Below are 17,544 nucleotides of genomic sequence, written 5' to 3' on the forward strand. Positions count from 1 at the left end.
CGACCGATCCAGTACGGAAATTTGTATTGTTCTCCGCATACTGAGGCAAAACTAATAAATGCAATCACTTAAATATATTGTATAACATGCCTTTTCTTCTTACTCATTGGTTATGTAATGTTTTTTGGCTAAGTGTTTTCAGTTGTAAATGAATAAATGCCTGTTTGCAAAATGAGTTAGTTGTTTTATATTTAGGTAAAAAATCATTTAAACTAAATCTGCAATTAAACATGTTCAAATTTAACTTTAGCTCCAACCAGGACTGGTTCCTAAATTGCATTCTGGCTGATTTGATAAGCTTATTGATAAGTTTATTGAAACCATATACTTAAATAATGCAGATTATGAAAAAGTTAAGAAAAAGAATAGATGGGTAAGAGAAGAAATTGGATAAGTATACTTTAAGCACAACAGTAAAGATTGACATATGAAAGTGCTTTGCACTTGTGTATGCCAGATATATCATCAACATTTAAGATGGGGCTTAAACGGGGTTTTGGGGCTGCAAAGTAGGTTTACAGTTGTGAGTATGCAAAACACAAAATTTATTTTTGTATTATTATTTATTTATTTATTATTTATTTATATTATTTGACTTCTTATTTGTCTTCTTCTTATTATTATCATAGTGTGCTTGACTGTAGTAGGCATTACCTTTTTCCATACAAACGACTGTAAACCTACTTTTGCCCACCCCTGTAAATTATTGCTAGTAAAATTTACCCGAAGTAAATGGATTCACATTAAATAGATTTAAATAAGCACAGCTAACCCCAAACTTCAAACAATATAATTTATGTAGGTCTATCCAAGAACAAAATTAGAGTAAAATTATCCAAGGCCAAAACATTCAAGGTAAGTTATTAACTTCCTTAACTGAAGTGTTATGCTTTGTGATTTTGCTCTTCCTAAAATCTTGATTTACCTATTCCAGTGGTTATTTCTTAAATTGCATTTAGCTGAACAAAACAACCATTGTATTAATATTAGCACAAAAGAACTGTGTGTTAGGTAGTACATTGGGTTCCTCAATCTTTCTGTGAGTAGTAAGGCGTCAGATCAGATCAAATTTCTCTAGGGTTGGATCATTAAAATCTAACCCAAAGACATGACTATAGCACAGCAAACTATTTGGGTACATTTGCAACTGTTGACACACAGTTGGGGGTAAAATATAGACTGAGACTAAATGTCACCGCTTTTTCAAAAAGGAACAATAATGATTGTGGAAAGAATTTTAATATTCAATCAGGTTCTTCCAGTTTGATTCCAAAATGAAATACAGTAACAAGATGTAAGCTGAATTAGCCTATGACTTTGATCTCTTACAATACAACATTTAATATGAGGTTTTAAAATGTAAATCTAAATATTGTAACCTATTATCTAGGTACTCACCAAAGGTCTCAGTCCATGTCTTCTTTTAAAAATACGCATCACATTCTCCAGTTTTATGCGTACAACTGGTTCCTATAATGTAAAACACAGAAATTTACACTTTTATATACACCAGTGAGGCCCTCTAAAGCTCTAGTTATTCTGATTGATTTGTTTTAAAGAATGTCAGTAACCTGTATAATATAAAATATAACTTACAGGATATCCATTGAGTGGTTGAAAATAGAGGTTTCGGTTAGTAATGCACAAATGCCCAGGATTCGTAACTAAAGGTGTTACCATTTCAGCTTCACATTCCATATGTGGATTCTCAGAAATGTTTTCAAAACTAAAATAATAGAAGAAACACAGTGAGGAAAAAAAGATAACATATCCATTGTAACTGTGGCGTTGTTGCAGTGAATATGCAAACAGCTATAACAGAGTATCAAGGACAATATTAGGTTGTGTTAAGCCTTAAAAATACACCATGTGCTCAGTTATATTCAAATTTCTCAATTTCAGTAATTAAAAAAAACTGATCAAATGGTAAACAGCCAAAGATCACAGAGGAAAGACTAAAAAGATATGTGGTTACAAATCAGTAATTAACAAAAGAAATATTCAAGTCAAGTCAAGTTGGGGAACATGCACTAGTACAGTACGTTGCCGCATGCACTAGTACAGTACGTTGCCGCACCCACTACACGACGAAACAACTCGGGATCCCAGTTGGCAACCCCCCAGGCAGACACACGATCCAGTCCCCACCCTCCATGAATGACCCTCTATCTGCCACTCGGGTCCCCAACAATGAGGATCTTACGAGATGGATCACCATTGGGGAAACGCGCCACATGGCCATAGTGCCGTAACTGACGCTCCCTCACAATGCAGGTAATGTGCCTCATTCGGGACTCCATGAGCAACCGCTCCTTCAGCGCAAAGTCAAACTAACAGTACCCAAGGACTTTTTGGAGAGACACAGTACCAAAGGAGTCCAGTCTTCATCTCAGATCACTGGATAGTGTCCATGTCTCGCAACCATATAGCAAGGCAGATAGCACTAGGACTCTAAAGACTTGGACCTTTGTTCTTTTGCATAGATATCGGGAGCGTCACACACCCCTTTCCAGTGACCTCATGACCCCCAATGTTCTCCCAATCCGTCTACTGACTTCATAGGAAGAGTCACCAGAGACATGAATGTCACTGCCATGGTAAGTAAACCTCTCGACAAGGTCAATACTCTCTCCGCAAACAGACACACTGCTGATGGCTGTGCCCAAGAGGTCATTAAAGACCTGGATCTTGGTTTTTATCCAGGACACTTGCAAGCCTAGACACTCAGACTCCTCGCTCAGTCTCTCAAGCACCCCGATCAGAGCCTCCATTGACTCCGCAAAGATCACAGCATTGTCAGCAAAGTCAAGATCCATGAATCTTTCTTCACCAACAGATGCCCCACAGCTACTGGACCCCACGACCTTGCCCAACACCCAGTCCATACAAACATTGAACAGAATAGGAGCAAGAACACTCCCCTGACGAACCCCAGAATCAACTGGGAAAGTCGCAGAGGCCCTGCCTCCACTCTGCACAGCACACACAGTACCAGTGTACAGGCCGACAATGATAGCCACCAACCTCGAGGAGATCCCGCGAACCCTCAGGATGTCCCACAGGGCAGCTCGATCAACTGAGTCATACATCTCAAAAATGTTAAGTAATTATTGCAATGAATGAGAGATGTACAGTATTAGGTGTGAAAATGCAGAATGAATCAAACATTTAATTGTAATTCTTATGATCTTCGTAACAAATGGCACCATAGAAGTCAGTCAGTCAGTCAGTCACAGAATTTAAAGGTTGAAAATCCTAAAGGAAATCAGTATGTAAAAAGACATGGTTTATGCTTTTCAGGGCAGCGTCATTCACAAGTTTGGAATTTTTCTACAATGAAACATTAGAACTGTTAAACCAAGGTGCAATTATTATAATTATGAACAAATTTGCAGCAGCACAAATCAGGAAAAAAGTACAGCAGTATATAAATATGCACACAAGTCTCAGAAAATGTGAAGTTGGTTGCAATTAATAATGTACTTATACTGATTCTGTTACTTACAATATACAGATTACAAAATACTATAGCTAGTTCAAAACTATGTATCAAATGCTGTACAGTATAAATTACTTAAAATACCACCCTGAAGAAACAAAGACAACAAGAAACACCTGCAAAATATTTATCTGCTGAAGTAATTAAAATATTATCCAGCAGCCATATCACCCTGTAGCCCTAGACTGGTTGCCCACGGAAGCTAAGCAGGGTTGAGCCTGGTCAGTACCTGAATGGGAGACCTTCTGGGAAAAACTAGGTTGCTGCTGGAAGAGGTGTTAGTGAGGCCAGCAGGGGGTGCTCACCCTGTGGTCTGTGTGGGTCCTAATGCCCCAGTATAGTGATGGGGACGCTATACTGAAAAAAAGCACCGTCTTTCGGATGAGACGTTAAAACCGAGGTCCTGACTGTCTGTGGTCATTAAAAATCCCAGGATGTCTTTCGGAAAGTGTAGGGGTGTTACCCCGGCATCCTGGCCAGATTTGCCCATTGGCCTCTGACCGTCATGGCCTCCTAATCATCCCCATACACTGATTGGCTTCATCACTCTGTCTCCTCTCCACCAGTAAGCTGGTGTGTGGTGGGCGTTCTGGCGCACTATGGCTGCCGTCGCATCATCCAGGTGGATGCTGCACACTGGTGGTGGTTGAGGAGATCCCCCCCCTTGTATGTAAAGCGCTTTGAGTGCCTTGAAAAGCGCTATATAAATGTAAATTATTAAATTATAATTAAAATATTGCTCTTCTACTTAATTAAATTAATCAGCATTACCTGTTTTTATCAAAAGATGTTCGGGCTAAACGAGACTGCAAATTGGCTGTAACCTACAAATAAAAATGAAGAAAAAACATACGTCAAAATTAATCTTAAAAATATTTTTAAAACATTTGTATTTAAATAACTAAATTACAGCAGCACATATATTTACCATTGCAGTTTGATCCCCAAGCTTTTCAAGACAGGATGCTCTATGAAGCTAGATAACAAAAAAGATTATACGTAGTTAACATGAAGGTAATGGCAAAGAATTCATGAGAAGAACAGCAACAGAAAGCATTTCAGATAAAGCGGGGAGAAACGCACTAATAATAAGAGAAACAAGGCATAAAAAAAGTAATGATTGCTAGAAGAACTGAAACAAAAAACTGGAAAACAACTGCAAGCACTGTATCTTGAAGACAAAAACAAAGTAATTGAAGGGACTGTCAAAATCTTAAAAAAGGCATAAACTATATTAATAATGACACTAAAAAACCTACAAAACAAAAATGTAAAATACAAAAGACATAAGCCACAAATATAAAAATAAAAAAAATACTTAAAAAGACAGGATCTTGGTAGAACTGTAGTTATTTTGCAGAGAAAGCTAGTAAAGCAATAATAATTACACACACACACACATTACCCATGTACAGTACATGTACACGCACACAGAGTATTTGTTATAATATTTCTTATTTTGAATGGCTGTTAAGTAACTTATGACATGTGGATTTAGTGAGAAGTCAAGAAAAATGACACTTTTTATTGGCTAAGCTTTCGAGACAACTCAGGCCCCTTCTTCAGGCAAGATGTAATCTTTTTAGTTAGCCAATAAAAGGTGTCATTTTGCTTGACGTTGCACTACATTCATAATGGCTAACACAGTACAACACCCTAGTACTACAGACATACATGACTTGTGGATTGAAACCTGAATCTACTGGTTCTGTACCATATGCTAGACAGGTAGTGAGAAAAGTAATTATGGAAGAAGTCTGAGGTATTCAATAATGTTTGCCTTTTTAAGGCAGCAAGCATTATACAGTATACTGTATGTCTTGAACAAAAGGTCGCCAGTAATATTCTAAGCTGCCTTCAGCACCCTCTGCAGAGCCTTGAAATCTTGACCTGAGCAAGATGAGGATGGACTCTATCTATGAAGTAATGTGCTCTTTTCCTTGGATGTCTTGCAACATGAGTAGTACAATGTGAATTTACCAAAATAAATGAAAGATGCAGTATCATTGATGCTTACTTTAAACATTTTCATCCACTTTAAAGGTAAATCTATTTAAAAAAAATCATATTTTTAATGTAATTAAAAGTGTGAAATATTTGGACTATTTGGCCAAAATAGGAACAATTAATTAATGAATCAATCTACCTATAACTTCATGGATTTGAATTCCTTTACTCATAATTTGTTTATTTTAAGTTGCTGAGAATTAAAGAAGAAGGAGTAGTATAAGCACACACTTTCTTTAATGCATTTGGCATGGTCTTTGAGGCTAGCACCACCAACTTATAAACTGAATATTCTGAGTTCAAAACTCAAAGTAGGCTGTTGTTTTTAAATTAAAAATGCTGAACCTACCATGAAAAAAGAGACATCCAAATAATTTCATAAAGACATAAAATGTAGTCAATGTTTTTTTATCATTTTTAATTGCTGTTACTACTGTGTTTGAAAAAAAATGTTACTTTGAAAGCTCAAAACTCAAGCTTTGGATTGAACTTTCATCCACATCCTTTTGACAGTTTTACTAAAATTCTAAACAGTGGTTTGGATGTTGTTGGTACTGGCTTTAAAAAAAATTCAACTTTAAAAGTGCAAATATAAATAGAATTCACCAAAAGGCTAATAAGCTCTCAAGTGTAACAAGTGCAAGTTGTTTACAAAACTTTATATGAATCAGTTAAGTTATTCTTCTTCCTATCCGAAAATACAAAAAACAAATGCTCAATGAAAATTAAAATGCTCTTTTCTCTTAAAAATGTAATATCTTAAAAGTAGATAGGCACTGTATCATCAGGCAAGAATGTGTTAAAGATACCACAGAAGATGCCTTCTAGGTGATGAACACATTCTGATACATGTACACACTAATTAAACATTTTCTAATACTAATCTATAGACAATGTTGGAATAATGTCATGTGTTTGAGCTGTGGATTTGATGGCTGTTTGTGTATTTTTATATTCACAACTAATTTATGAAAGATATTTCCTTTTTTCATGTTTAGTTAGAAAAATGCTCCACAAACTTACTCAGTTACTCAAGTACTATTTGTCTTCCTTGTGCTAAATCAAGATGCTAGATATGTGAGAAACAACAGCATCTGAAAACTGAAGCACATTCAAAGAATATTGGAAATACAAATAAATTTGGAAGAAGAAAGCTAAGGAGACACAAAATTATTCTGATCACCTCCTTCCAAATGACAGAGATTCTAAAAGGAATGATCTGAAGTAGTCCCACTTCTTTCTGGTGCAAGGAATATATCCTTTACAAAGATAATACTGTTGTTTTAAAGCACTGAAATAACAACTTCAAACAACTGATGAATTGCAAATCCTAAGTGACAGATGACATACTGTAGTTTAGGTGTTTCAATGCATTCAGAAAACATCTCTATGGATAATCTATTGAACCCTACAGTCATGAAACATTTGAAGGAAATCAAGGCGTACAGCTTTGAAAGACTCTGTCTAGACTTGGATGTCCTAACACTTTTATCACCATTCGGAGGCCACTGAATCAGAACAGGGCTCAAACTGGGTTATTTCACTGTGCAGACACTTTAAAACATTCACTTCTACATTTTCTGTATCTCTGCTTTAACGATACTACATGTGGCATCACAATTAAATACAATGTTCATAAAGCAAAAACATGTTAATACAATGACAACCATCAACCTTTAGTATGCCGATGACTTGGCATTGCCCACTTCACAAAAGGAGCCACATATTGCAATGAATCCCTTTGCTGATACCTTCAAGAGACTAGGACAGTTCCTCATCATAGGAATATAACTGGCAAGCATCATCTCTGTTCTACTCTGGATGTTATAGAACAGTTTCTGCAGCCTGACTGCCAACCACCCCAAAAGGCAGCTACTGAGAAGGGAAGTAAAATCCTGCATCAGTTGTGACAGCATCTCTTTCCGAAAATATCCTAATGGATATTTAAGAACCATGACCTCAAGAAGGAAATCATCTATAAAACCTTCTAAGTCACTACTCTCTTGTATGGTAAAGACTTTGGTAACCTACAACTCTTATAAAACTCCACAGATTTTTCATCAGTGCTGCTTCCAAAGATTCTTTGTATAAACTGGGAGGACTGCTGTCTCACAAAGACATCCAGCATTGAAGCCATAATCCTACAAAAGCAGCTAAACTGGCGTGACCATTGCATCTAAACTCATTACTCAAGTCCTCTACTCCCAGCTGCACTGATCTGAGAAGCCTGGGTGTCTAGAAGAGGAGATTCAAAGACAAGGCTTACTTTAAAAGAGATTCCCAAACAGAACCACCTGTCCTCACTGTCCTAAGATCTTAAGGATTGCTCTTGTTAGCCATCTAAGGAAACAAAGATAATCTTACTACGTAACATTCTCATTTCAAGTGACAGCAGACAGAGCGAATGAGTGGCCGGGTGCCCAGCAATAGGAACATTATTAAATATTTATTATGAAATAAAGCTCAGACTGGCAAATACCATTATGAATCATCTTACCAAAAAGATCTTTTGTCCTATATTGTTTCCGTCTCTCTGTCCCCCACCATCTCTCAAAGCAACAGGGAATATTTTATATATTTCATGCTGTGCTGAATTTTGATTTGGCTTGTTTTGTCTTTTTTCTCTTTCTTCATCCTGTAAAGCACTTTGAGCTAAATCATTTACATGAAAATGTGCTAAAAAATAAATGTTGTTGTTGTTTTTGCTCTTTAATGATTTGTGCAGTTTCATTCTATTAATATATATGTCTGCTTTAGTACTTTTTGCTTGGATAATTATACATGTTGAACATGTCTGCATCCTGAGAACAGACAGGCACCCTGTCCAGGATGACAGCCAAGTCTCTTTCTATAAAGCGTGATATAAGGGCATCTTGAACCAACTGCTTCAAGCAGAACAATTTAAAACTCCTGATAGACCTAGGTTTGCAATTGTGCACTGCTCTCTCCAGTTCAGACAACTGATTAAAAACTGAACTCCAGTCAGGGCACTGAGATGGCCAAAACCCAATTAAACCATTCTTTATAAAGAAATATACTGTATAACAGTAATCCATCAAAACAATATGTACTCTTTAAATGTGCAGTACAGTACATTACTTTACCTGTAATAATATCTGAACAACATCCTCTGTTTTTCTGGAAGCCTCTAGTTGAAACAAAAACTCATGTTTTCCCTAAATTATATCATAAAAATAAAATATTAATACAAAATATCCATAATTCATTATAAACCTACTTATCCAGTTCTAAGGTCTTAGCATCGCTGGATGCAAGATGGGAACCAACCCTACAAAGGACATTATTGCCTGGCATACTAACACACTCACAGTTATTCATAAAGGACAAATATAAAGTTGATAATTAACATAACTTACATACATTTAGGATGTGGGAATAAAACCATAGATAATCTGCAAACTCTACAAAGGCAGTGCCCAAGGCTAGAATTCATATCAAGGCCACTAAAACTATAAAACAACAGTACTAATTACCAAACCATCATGCACCAACTCTATAAACATATTACATATATAACCACATGTTTACTTATAACCTTCTTTATATTTTTCACATTCATTATGATTAAGACGTGAACATTCTACTGTTTATAATGAATTATTACATTTTATTTTTTTTCATTATCAATAATGTGAAATACTCCCTACCCAACATATTTAAACAAATACCTACAGTACATAGTTATACTGATATCCTCAATTTTATTATTTTAAAGCAAAAAAAAAAAAAAATCACACAAACTCACTCTTTGGATTTTAAAAGGAGCCACAATATTGTGTTCTTTGATGAAAAAAACCTAAATTAAGATTAAAAACAAATGGTTAAACTGGAAATATTTGATTGAAAATTGTTCTGAAAAATGCATTCAAAATACATATTTAAAAGAGATGTACAGTACAGTTTCTTAAATCAGAGGTTCTCAGGACCCCATGGGGCTGCATGTTTTTGTTCCAACCATTTTCACAATCAGTGAGCTATTTTACCTCTTTAATTAGAGGGTCACTTCCTCTTTTCTTATTCTACATTTCCAGGTCATTAGCGCTGACTCAATACTGTAGGTCACATACTCGCCAACTTTATACCATTTGATGGCAGCGACTGTGACATCTCCAAAGATACACAGATGCCCATATATGGATATAATGAGACACAGCTGGCAGTGTACATACTGAAAAAATGCATTATTTAAAGCAGGAGCAAACAATGTAAATAGTTTAATTTAAATGTGTAGGTGGGGTAGGGGGGTACTTGGGTACTAAAAGCTTTGTTTGTGTTACCAACATGAAACTTTAGACAGGTACAGTTGACACATTTGGGATCGCCTCAGAGGAGAAAAAACTGCCCTGGCATTACTTATACATGAGATATACTGTGTCAGGCAACAAACTTTTGAGAATATTACGGTGAGCGCCTATTTTTTTGTTCCTAGTTTAGTAGTATTTTCCAAGTAAAGGAATTTGACACAAACACATATTCGATCACATTTGAGAAGTTATCTACTGTCATGCCTTTAGTTTTTGAATAATAAGGCTTTATTTAGGGGTATCCCACCACAGGTGGAGACTGCTGAAAAATGCCCCCTGGGTGTAAAATAGATGTTGATTGAAACAAAATCTGGCAACCACATGGAGCCCCAGGACTGAGTATAAAAATTGCTGTTTTAATTGAACACAAAACAAATGATAATTTGATATACAGAAAATAAACCTATTCTTCTATGTTCTCAAACTGATTTTCAATGTGGAGCCATAGAAAACTGAAGCTCTCTCAGCTACATCAGGTACAGGGCAGGAATGAACCATGGAGAACACACTAGTTTGATGCCGTGATACTCAGAAGGCTGTGTCCATACAGCACAAATCAAGTAATTAAATATCTTACCTGGTTACATAAAATAGAGAATCCATCTGATATGTCTCTACAACACAAACAAACAACATATACATCAGAATCAAATACATAAACACAACAATATGCTAAATATTTAAATCAAACTTACCCTTCAAAAGGATTAAGGCCACTATAGTGCTCTTTTTCTTCAATCCTAATGCAGTCTCTTAGTGGTATCTTTAAAAAATACATACAATATCAAACATAACTGGAAACATTCAAGCAGATTTGATGGGTGGCTTCACACCTTACTAATGCCTATTTAACATTAATTTAAATGAAAAATTACAATTTCAATTCCAATCAGACCATCTTTGTTCAAATAACATGGAAATACATGAAAATTGATATAATTAATTTAATGATAACATTAGTCATTAAAACAAATCCCCTTTTAATTAAATACTGTTTAATAAAGCTGACTACCTTGGCTTTATCACTTTAAGTTTCACATTAAAACATTAAAAGGAATGGTCTTTTCAATCTTTCTTTTCCAACTATTTCACAGTCATTTTTGGAGCTAAGATGCTGAGGATAACACAAGGAGACTTGTGAGCAACAAACAAGAAAAGCTGAGTGAACCATTGCAACACAGAAGTACAGCCTGTGGATTTAGCTCCACCCCTTTCAGTATGCAGCCATGAGGACATGCAGTTAATGTAGCATCAGAATGAGGCAGCAGTGAGGTATACTTAGAATGACTGTGAATATGACTGGGTTTTGGCACTGAAGCTGCATGTTTAAAAATTATCCCAGACTCCAACTTTGTAACCATAAAAATACAGCTTCTTTACAAAAGAAAAGGGTATTTTTTTTTGTATGTGAAAATTTTTGTATAGCAGTTGTTCTTGATTGGAAGGAACCTTGTATAAAGTATATAATGTCAAAATATTCAGCAAATGTTCATAAAAGACTTCTCAGTGCCCACTCCTTAGTATTATGTTTACCCGTAAAAAATAGCCAAAAACACTACATTTTTTCAACAAGAAAAAGTGTTATGTGTAACAGAAACCTATAAATGCCAAAACATCAACATAAATTCAGTAGGAAAGGTAGAGTATCCACTGCTGTAATGATAAAGATTTAGTACACGTCCTTCATATATGTTTTGAAACAGTCACTAACGCACAACTAAATGCTGCAATTAGGACAGTAGAAGCATGTTTCTTTATGCAATTTTCTTGTGACATTTTTTGCTGTTTGCCCAAAAGAGGGTAGAACGTCAATGGCTGATCCACATAATGTACATACCCATTATGCTATTGTAGGCTACCACAGCACAATTTCCTATGACAAAAACATTTGACAATTGATGCATTATGAACTGTGCTTAGGAGGCTTGTGTCTTTGTCGTTCACTAATGCTAATACACAGGAAGTTCCATCAATCTGAAAGCAACTTTCAAAATACCAATGAACCTACTAGCATCCAAGCTAGCATAACTACATTAATTAGTCACTCCTACTTTGTACTTAAAGCCAGCAATTTGTGAAAGGTAGAAGAGGAAAGTATCACTCTAGAAGCAGTGATCTGCAATGATCACTTTTTAACTAAAAATACTATGTGTTATTTCCATTCCAGTTTACTTGAGCTTTATGGGTTATACACTAGAGGGAATACTGACCAAATACAAGATTATCTACATTTTCTGTATCTTCTCTAGTAGGAGGTGATCATTCTAAATGAGTATGGGCATGGGTCCTAAAACCACACCCTTTTTGAACTACCAGTTGTCTTCTCATGATGAAAATATGCTCTAATACTTTAAGACGGAGAGGACTGCAGCACCGTTAAAGCAGTATAATTTGCATAATTATTTCAACTATGATCTATTGCACAAGTGAAGCACTCTCTTACATACAACCCAGTGACCCCTGAGCATGAAATAAATAAAAGTAATTTTTACTTTTCAGATTGGACTCAGACATGCATACAGAAAACAATATTTTAAATAATATCACATACCTTTAAAATTGCCTCTGTTAATGACTCAGGGTCAAAAATGACAGATTTAGAGCAAATTTTCAAAGATCCTCTTATTTTTCTGAAACAAAAATATGCCTATCATTAAGGTCTAGTTAAAAAAAAAAAGATTTATTTTTTAATCATTTTAAATTGGTGAAGTTAAAGCTACTATTAAATATTGCTAATAATCTATTATAACAATCTATTAACAGAGTTTAACTTATTATTAATAGGTGACAAACTGAAAATCTAGCTAGTAAATGGAATATTAATTACCCAACATGAATTATGCAACATTTGAAAAAAGTAACATTAAAATACCGTTGGTATTATCTGCAGATATTGAATACTTAGTTTTGTGAAAAAACTGAACCTTTCACTATATTACTTAATGCACAAAAAATCAGTTAATTGTACTTTTGACTATTTTTGCTTTTTATAAATATTTTAAACTCTGAAAAATCTTTATATTCAATTTTCTTCTTATTCAAATGTTATTTAATTATTTAAACTCATAGTTGTATAAAACAGCAAACGGGAGCCTCTTGCCAAGGACTTAAACTAAAGTTTGAATATCATGTTCAAAACACCTTTTATCACTTTTGTTGACTTGGTAAGCTGTATGCTGCTCAAAGTAAAATTCTTCAAGGTCAAGAAGCAATAGAGAAAATCTAAAAAAAATGAAAACAACACTTTTTAATAAAATCAGAAGACCAAAAATATACAACAAAATATTAAGAATATTTTAAAATGATTCAACATTATATTGTGTCCCTTTTCCAAAGGGAACCTTTCCTACTACTAGGTGATTAAGTATCATGCAGATATAGTCTAAGTGTTTACAAAATGTGCTTTAGAAATAATTTTCTCCACATAGACCCACTGTATTGTCATCCATTTATCTGTCTGCTTTAGCACTATTAGCAAGAATATCACTGGAAGGCACAAATGTTTACCACAGGGGCTGAAGTGTTTTGCAGGACAACCCAGAGCAGATTAGTGTTTGAACCAGGCAAGTCATTAAAACCTGCCTATGCTCAAATTGGAGAGATATGTAAACTGTCCATTATTGCCTTTCAGGTTGCTTTACATAAATGCTTTAACAAATTTAATTCAAACATTCTTTCATAATTTACTTAGTCAATTATATGGCTAAAGGCAAACTGTTCAAGCACTTGTCCAGGAAACATGGAGTATAAGACAAGAACCAGTCCTGGATGGGATGCCATGGTAAAGACATAAATGTAATATAACAATGTAAGTGTTCATGGCAGACAGCTTCTAAATATGTGGGACAAAAAGGAATGGGGATTTGCCATTTACTTTCATATAAAATAGTGTCCCAGGTTTAAATTCTAAGCCCATTCACTACCTGTGTAGACTTTGCACATTCTCTCTCTGTCCACATTGATTTTCCTCTGGATACTCTGGTTTCCTTCCCACATCTTAAAAGATATGCATAGCAGGTTAAGTGAGGATTGTAAATCTTCCCTGTATGAATCTGTGCATGTGTTTGGACCTCAATGGAATTATGCCATGTGTGGGGTTGACTCTAACCTTGTGCCTCATATTTCGACTAGAATTATATTAAGATGACTGAATATTTGTAATGAATGAATGAATATTTGTAATGTTTGTTTGGGGTTCTTCCAGAGGGTCTTAAAGTGGAGAAGGACAAACAAATTGTGATTGCATTCACTACACTGTTGGCACGCAGACTTATTCTGATAAACTGGAAGAACCCAAACTCTCCTCTTTTAAGTCAGTGGGAAACTGATGTGTTATATTATTTAAAATTGGAAAAAATCAAATACTCAGTTAGAGGATCTGTACAGACTTTTTTCAAAACATGGCAGGATGTAATCAGTAATATTTTAAAATAAGTTTATAAAGCACAGAGAATTTATTAATTTAGGTATTTTTACAAGCCTTAAATTTTACACCGTTTGGCTTGCTCTCTCTCTCAAGGGTGGGGATCGATCTGTTCTTAGCATAATTCTTTTTTTGTAAAAACTTGATTGCTATGTATTGATTGTAATAAAATTAATAAATAAAAATTAAAAAAAAAAAAAAAAAGAATATTTGTAATGTTATGCTTAATTAGCTGCAGTGGGCCGGCGCCCTTCCAGGGGTTTGTTTCCTTCCTTGTGCCCTGTGTTGCCTGGGATTGGCTCCAGCAGATCCCCATGACCCTGTAGTTAGGATATAGCGGGTTGGATAATGGATGGATGGATGGGTGTTTAATTAGCTGCGCCCAGCTCACTTTCCGTATTCTGAAAGGCACAGTAACAATTTTCAGTACCGTATTTGGATACATTAACAGAGCAACTGTTACATAAAACAAAACTATTCAAAAATAAAATCACAACACAGAGTTAAGCATTCAAATCCATAGCAAAACACAATTATATATTTTTTTTACAAGTGTAGGCGAACTACACAATGAGATAATGTACAGTATATACAGGTAAAAATGACTCACTGATTTTAAAACAGTTGGGGAAGAAAACCTGCAGCTTCAGTGGGCCCCATGACTAAACATGAAAACCACTGGCTAAAGTAACATTAAACAAATAAAAAAGTTGGCAAAAAACTTAAAAACAAAGATACAGAAAATTAACTCATCTCTACAGTATGGTAAATGTAGATGCTACTTACATTCATATGAAATATTTAACAAACCCAGTATGTAAATGGGTGGCCAGTGGCAGTACTGCTGTCTCACAGTAAGGAGACCAGGATTCCACCCGGCACGGAATTTGCATGTTCTGCCTGTGTTTGCATGGGTTTCCTCCCATCGTCCAAAGACATACATATTAGGTGAATTGGGTTTGCTCCTGCCTTGAGCCCTGTGTAAGCCGGGATAGGCTCCAGCAAACCCCACAACCCTGGTATGGATTAAGCAGGGTAGCATACATTATAGTTAATCACTTAATCATGGTGCCAGAGCTTGGTGATGTGTGACTTTTATTGTACACTGTACAAGTCACAATACTACTACGATTACTAGTACCTCTACTACACATACATATTCAAAATTAAGGATAATCAAGCAGTTTATTTCTAATATAAAGAACAATGACATAAAAATAATCTATTATGAACTGTACAGTCAGATGTATACTGTCCACTTCTAACCTTCAAAGAGCACAAAGGTATTTTTTAAAAAGGGTCAGGTGTATTTATTATGCCTTAATTTCAGTACATAAGATTAGTTTTCTGTCTATGCACACCCAACACCACATAAATGAAAACTAATCATGAACTGTGGAACAGTTCTAAAAAAGGCAAAAAAATTTAAATTGATAATTTCACCATAAAAAGCACTGAAGATAGTTTGCATAAGATTCCAAAAATCTTGCAATTATGCGGCATATGTTTAAAGTGGGGACAAATACTTTTATGACTGCATTGGATAGTATTTTATGGAAAACTCCAAAAGGAGGTCCCAATTTATCATTATCGCAAACGTTTGATTTTAAAAAGGAACCTGTAATTTGTCACTGTTGCTTGATTTAAAAAATAACATGCATTCAAACCTTACATCTATTAGGCTTTGTTCAGATTTAGGAAAACAAACAAAAATGAAGTGAAAGTCAAGGGGAAGTCTGAAGCCAAACTAGGACTTTCACATAAGATTCATTTTTAGTTATAAAATAACATTCGTATTATATGTAATAGTTAAAAAGCACAGTGAATTGGATTTGTAAAGAATTAGAGGATAATCGGAATTTGCAGGTCATATGTACTCAGATTTCACATGCCGCTGGACAAGCTTATGCGTGGTTAACATCTGGGTTATCCGCATAAGTCCAATGTACTATTTGTCTGAAATATCTAAATTATTCATGGGAGATCTCTATAATTGCGCTCATACCGAAAATACGATATAAAAATTTAACTACAAAACGCCTCATGTTTAGCAATATATTGTATCATACTAAGATTTTCAATATAACAGCTGTCAGGAAATTGTTGAATTCGAGTGTTTCTTGCCGGTACAGCAGGTGACTGCTGTCCAATAAACGCAAACGTTATTCAGCAAAGAGCTTATCGTGGCTGAGCTTGTACAAACAGACGTCTCGGCTGAAATACGAATACTTCTTTTTGATGATGACATTAACCTACAGCACATCCTTCTGTCGCGCAAATACCCCCGCTGGCCTGCTGTTGCCCGACAGTCCAGGAGGGCCGAGTATTTTTCAGCTCGAACTCACAGCACTCCATCCGGAAGTAGAGCGGTCACGCGGCCGCCGAGCTCGACTGTCAAACCCTTGATCTTGCCTTCCCACAGGGCGATGCAAAGGGAAATTTGCAAAAGTTAAATACAAACCTAAATAACCCAATATAAAACGTGTCCAAACCTTTCCTTGGTTCCCAGCTTCTTCTTTACAAAAGCCATTGGACGCAACCACGGGCATCTGTAAACGGAGTTCACAAAGTAAATAAGGAAATGAACCGCTTAATGAGAGCCGGCTACTGGCTGAAGTGTTTATGATAGAAAAGTTAAAAGTGCAAGCAGCCAAGTTATGCGCGAGGCTTTCCCGTTAGCCAGCCTGAGAATGCGCAGTTCTGAGCCAGAAGATGGGAAAGAAGTGCATATTAAAAACAAGTCGGAAAAAAAGCATTTGAAGTAAGATAACGTCATTTATTCACAAATGAGTTTTCAGCTTTAGTGCACATTATGTGCTGGTGAGCTACAACGGGAAATATACTTGAGACGGCATAAGTCACATCTGCGTAATCCATATTTTCAATAATAGTAAAAAAAAACGGATATACAATTTTAAATCCATTCATTATCAACTAAATGTAATGCGTAGTATGTCGTAGAAAGCAATTCAAAAGTGACTTAGCTACTGCAGTGACAAATGTTTATTTGTAATATTGGGCTGTTAAGGAGTTAAATGTATACTGGTATATCATAGTCATGTTATCTTGTAAATGCATTAGTGATATGCTGTTAATTAAGGTGACCATCCGTCCCCGTTTTCGGACAACTGTCCCCACTCATAAACATGTCCCCGTTTCAGCTGGTTCACTTTTTTGAATGTATCTCATCACCACGATAATTTGAACTCGGCGCGCATGCGCGGTGTTTTGACGGCGATTATGCTTTACCGCATCCTGCATTTTTGGCAAAAAATCACGTGATAAGCTTT

At 35.6% G+C, this 17,544-nt stretch overlaps 1 protein-coding gene across 2 annotated transcripts in view; it reads right to left on the minus strand.

Annotated features, from left to right (window-relative positions):
- The window catches only part of nsmaf (neutral sphingomyelinase (N-SMase) activation associated factor), a 70,184-nt gene extending 53,119 nt beyond the window's left edge, over nucleotides 1-17,065 (minus strand). Inside the window, exons 1-11 of one of the 2 annotated variants that reach the window (XM_039754556.1) lie at nucleotides 16,747-17,059; nucleotides 12,973-13,053; nucleotides 12,383-12,461; nucleotides 10,527-10,594; nucleotides 10,409-10,445; nucleotides 9,273-9,323; nucleotides 8,611-8,682; nucleotides 4,428-4,475; nucleotides 4,271-4,323; nucleotides 1,597-1,726; nucleotides 1,399-1,470 (exon numbers count right to left, since the gene is read on the minus strand). In XM_039754556.1, the coding sequence (XP_039610490.1) occupies nucleotides 1,399-1,470; nucleotides 1,597-1,726; nucleotides 4,271-4,323; nucleotides 4,428-4,475; nucleotides 8,611-8,682; nucleotides 9,273-9,323; nucleotides 10,409-10,445; nucleotides 10,527-10,594; nucleotides 12,383-12,461; nucleotides 12,973-13,053; nucleotides 16,747-16,784 (729 nt within the window). In that variant the 5' untranslated portion in view covers nucleotides 16,785-17,059. Of the gene's footprint in view, nucleotides 1-1,398; nucleotides 1,471-1,596; nucleotides 1,727-4,270; nucleotides 4,324-4,427; nucleotides 4,476-8,610; nucleotides 8,683-9,272; nucleotides 9,324-10,408; nucleotides 10,446-10,526; nucleotides 10,595-12,382; nucleotides 12,462-12,972; nucleotides 13,054-16,746 lie in introns of both variants that reach the window. The other variant, XM_039754557.1, reaches the window with a different exon arrangement.
- Between the last annotated feature and the right edge of the window lie 479 nt (nucleotides 17,066-17,544).

Source organism: Polypterus senegalus, chromosome 5 (genome assembly GCF_016835505.1).
Source record: "Polypterus senegalus isolate Bchr_013 chromosome 5, ASM1683550v1, whole genome shotgun sequence".
NCBI classification, from domain to species: Eukaryota; Metazoa; Chordata; class Cladistia; order Polypteriformes; family Polypteridae; genus Polypterus; species Polypterus senegalus.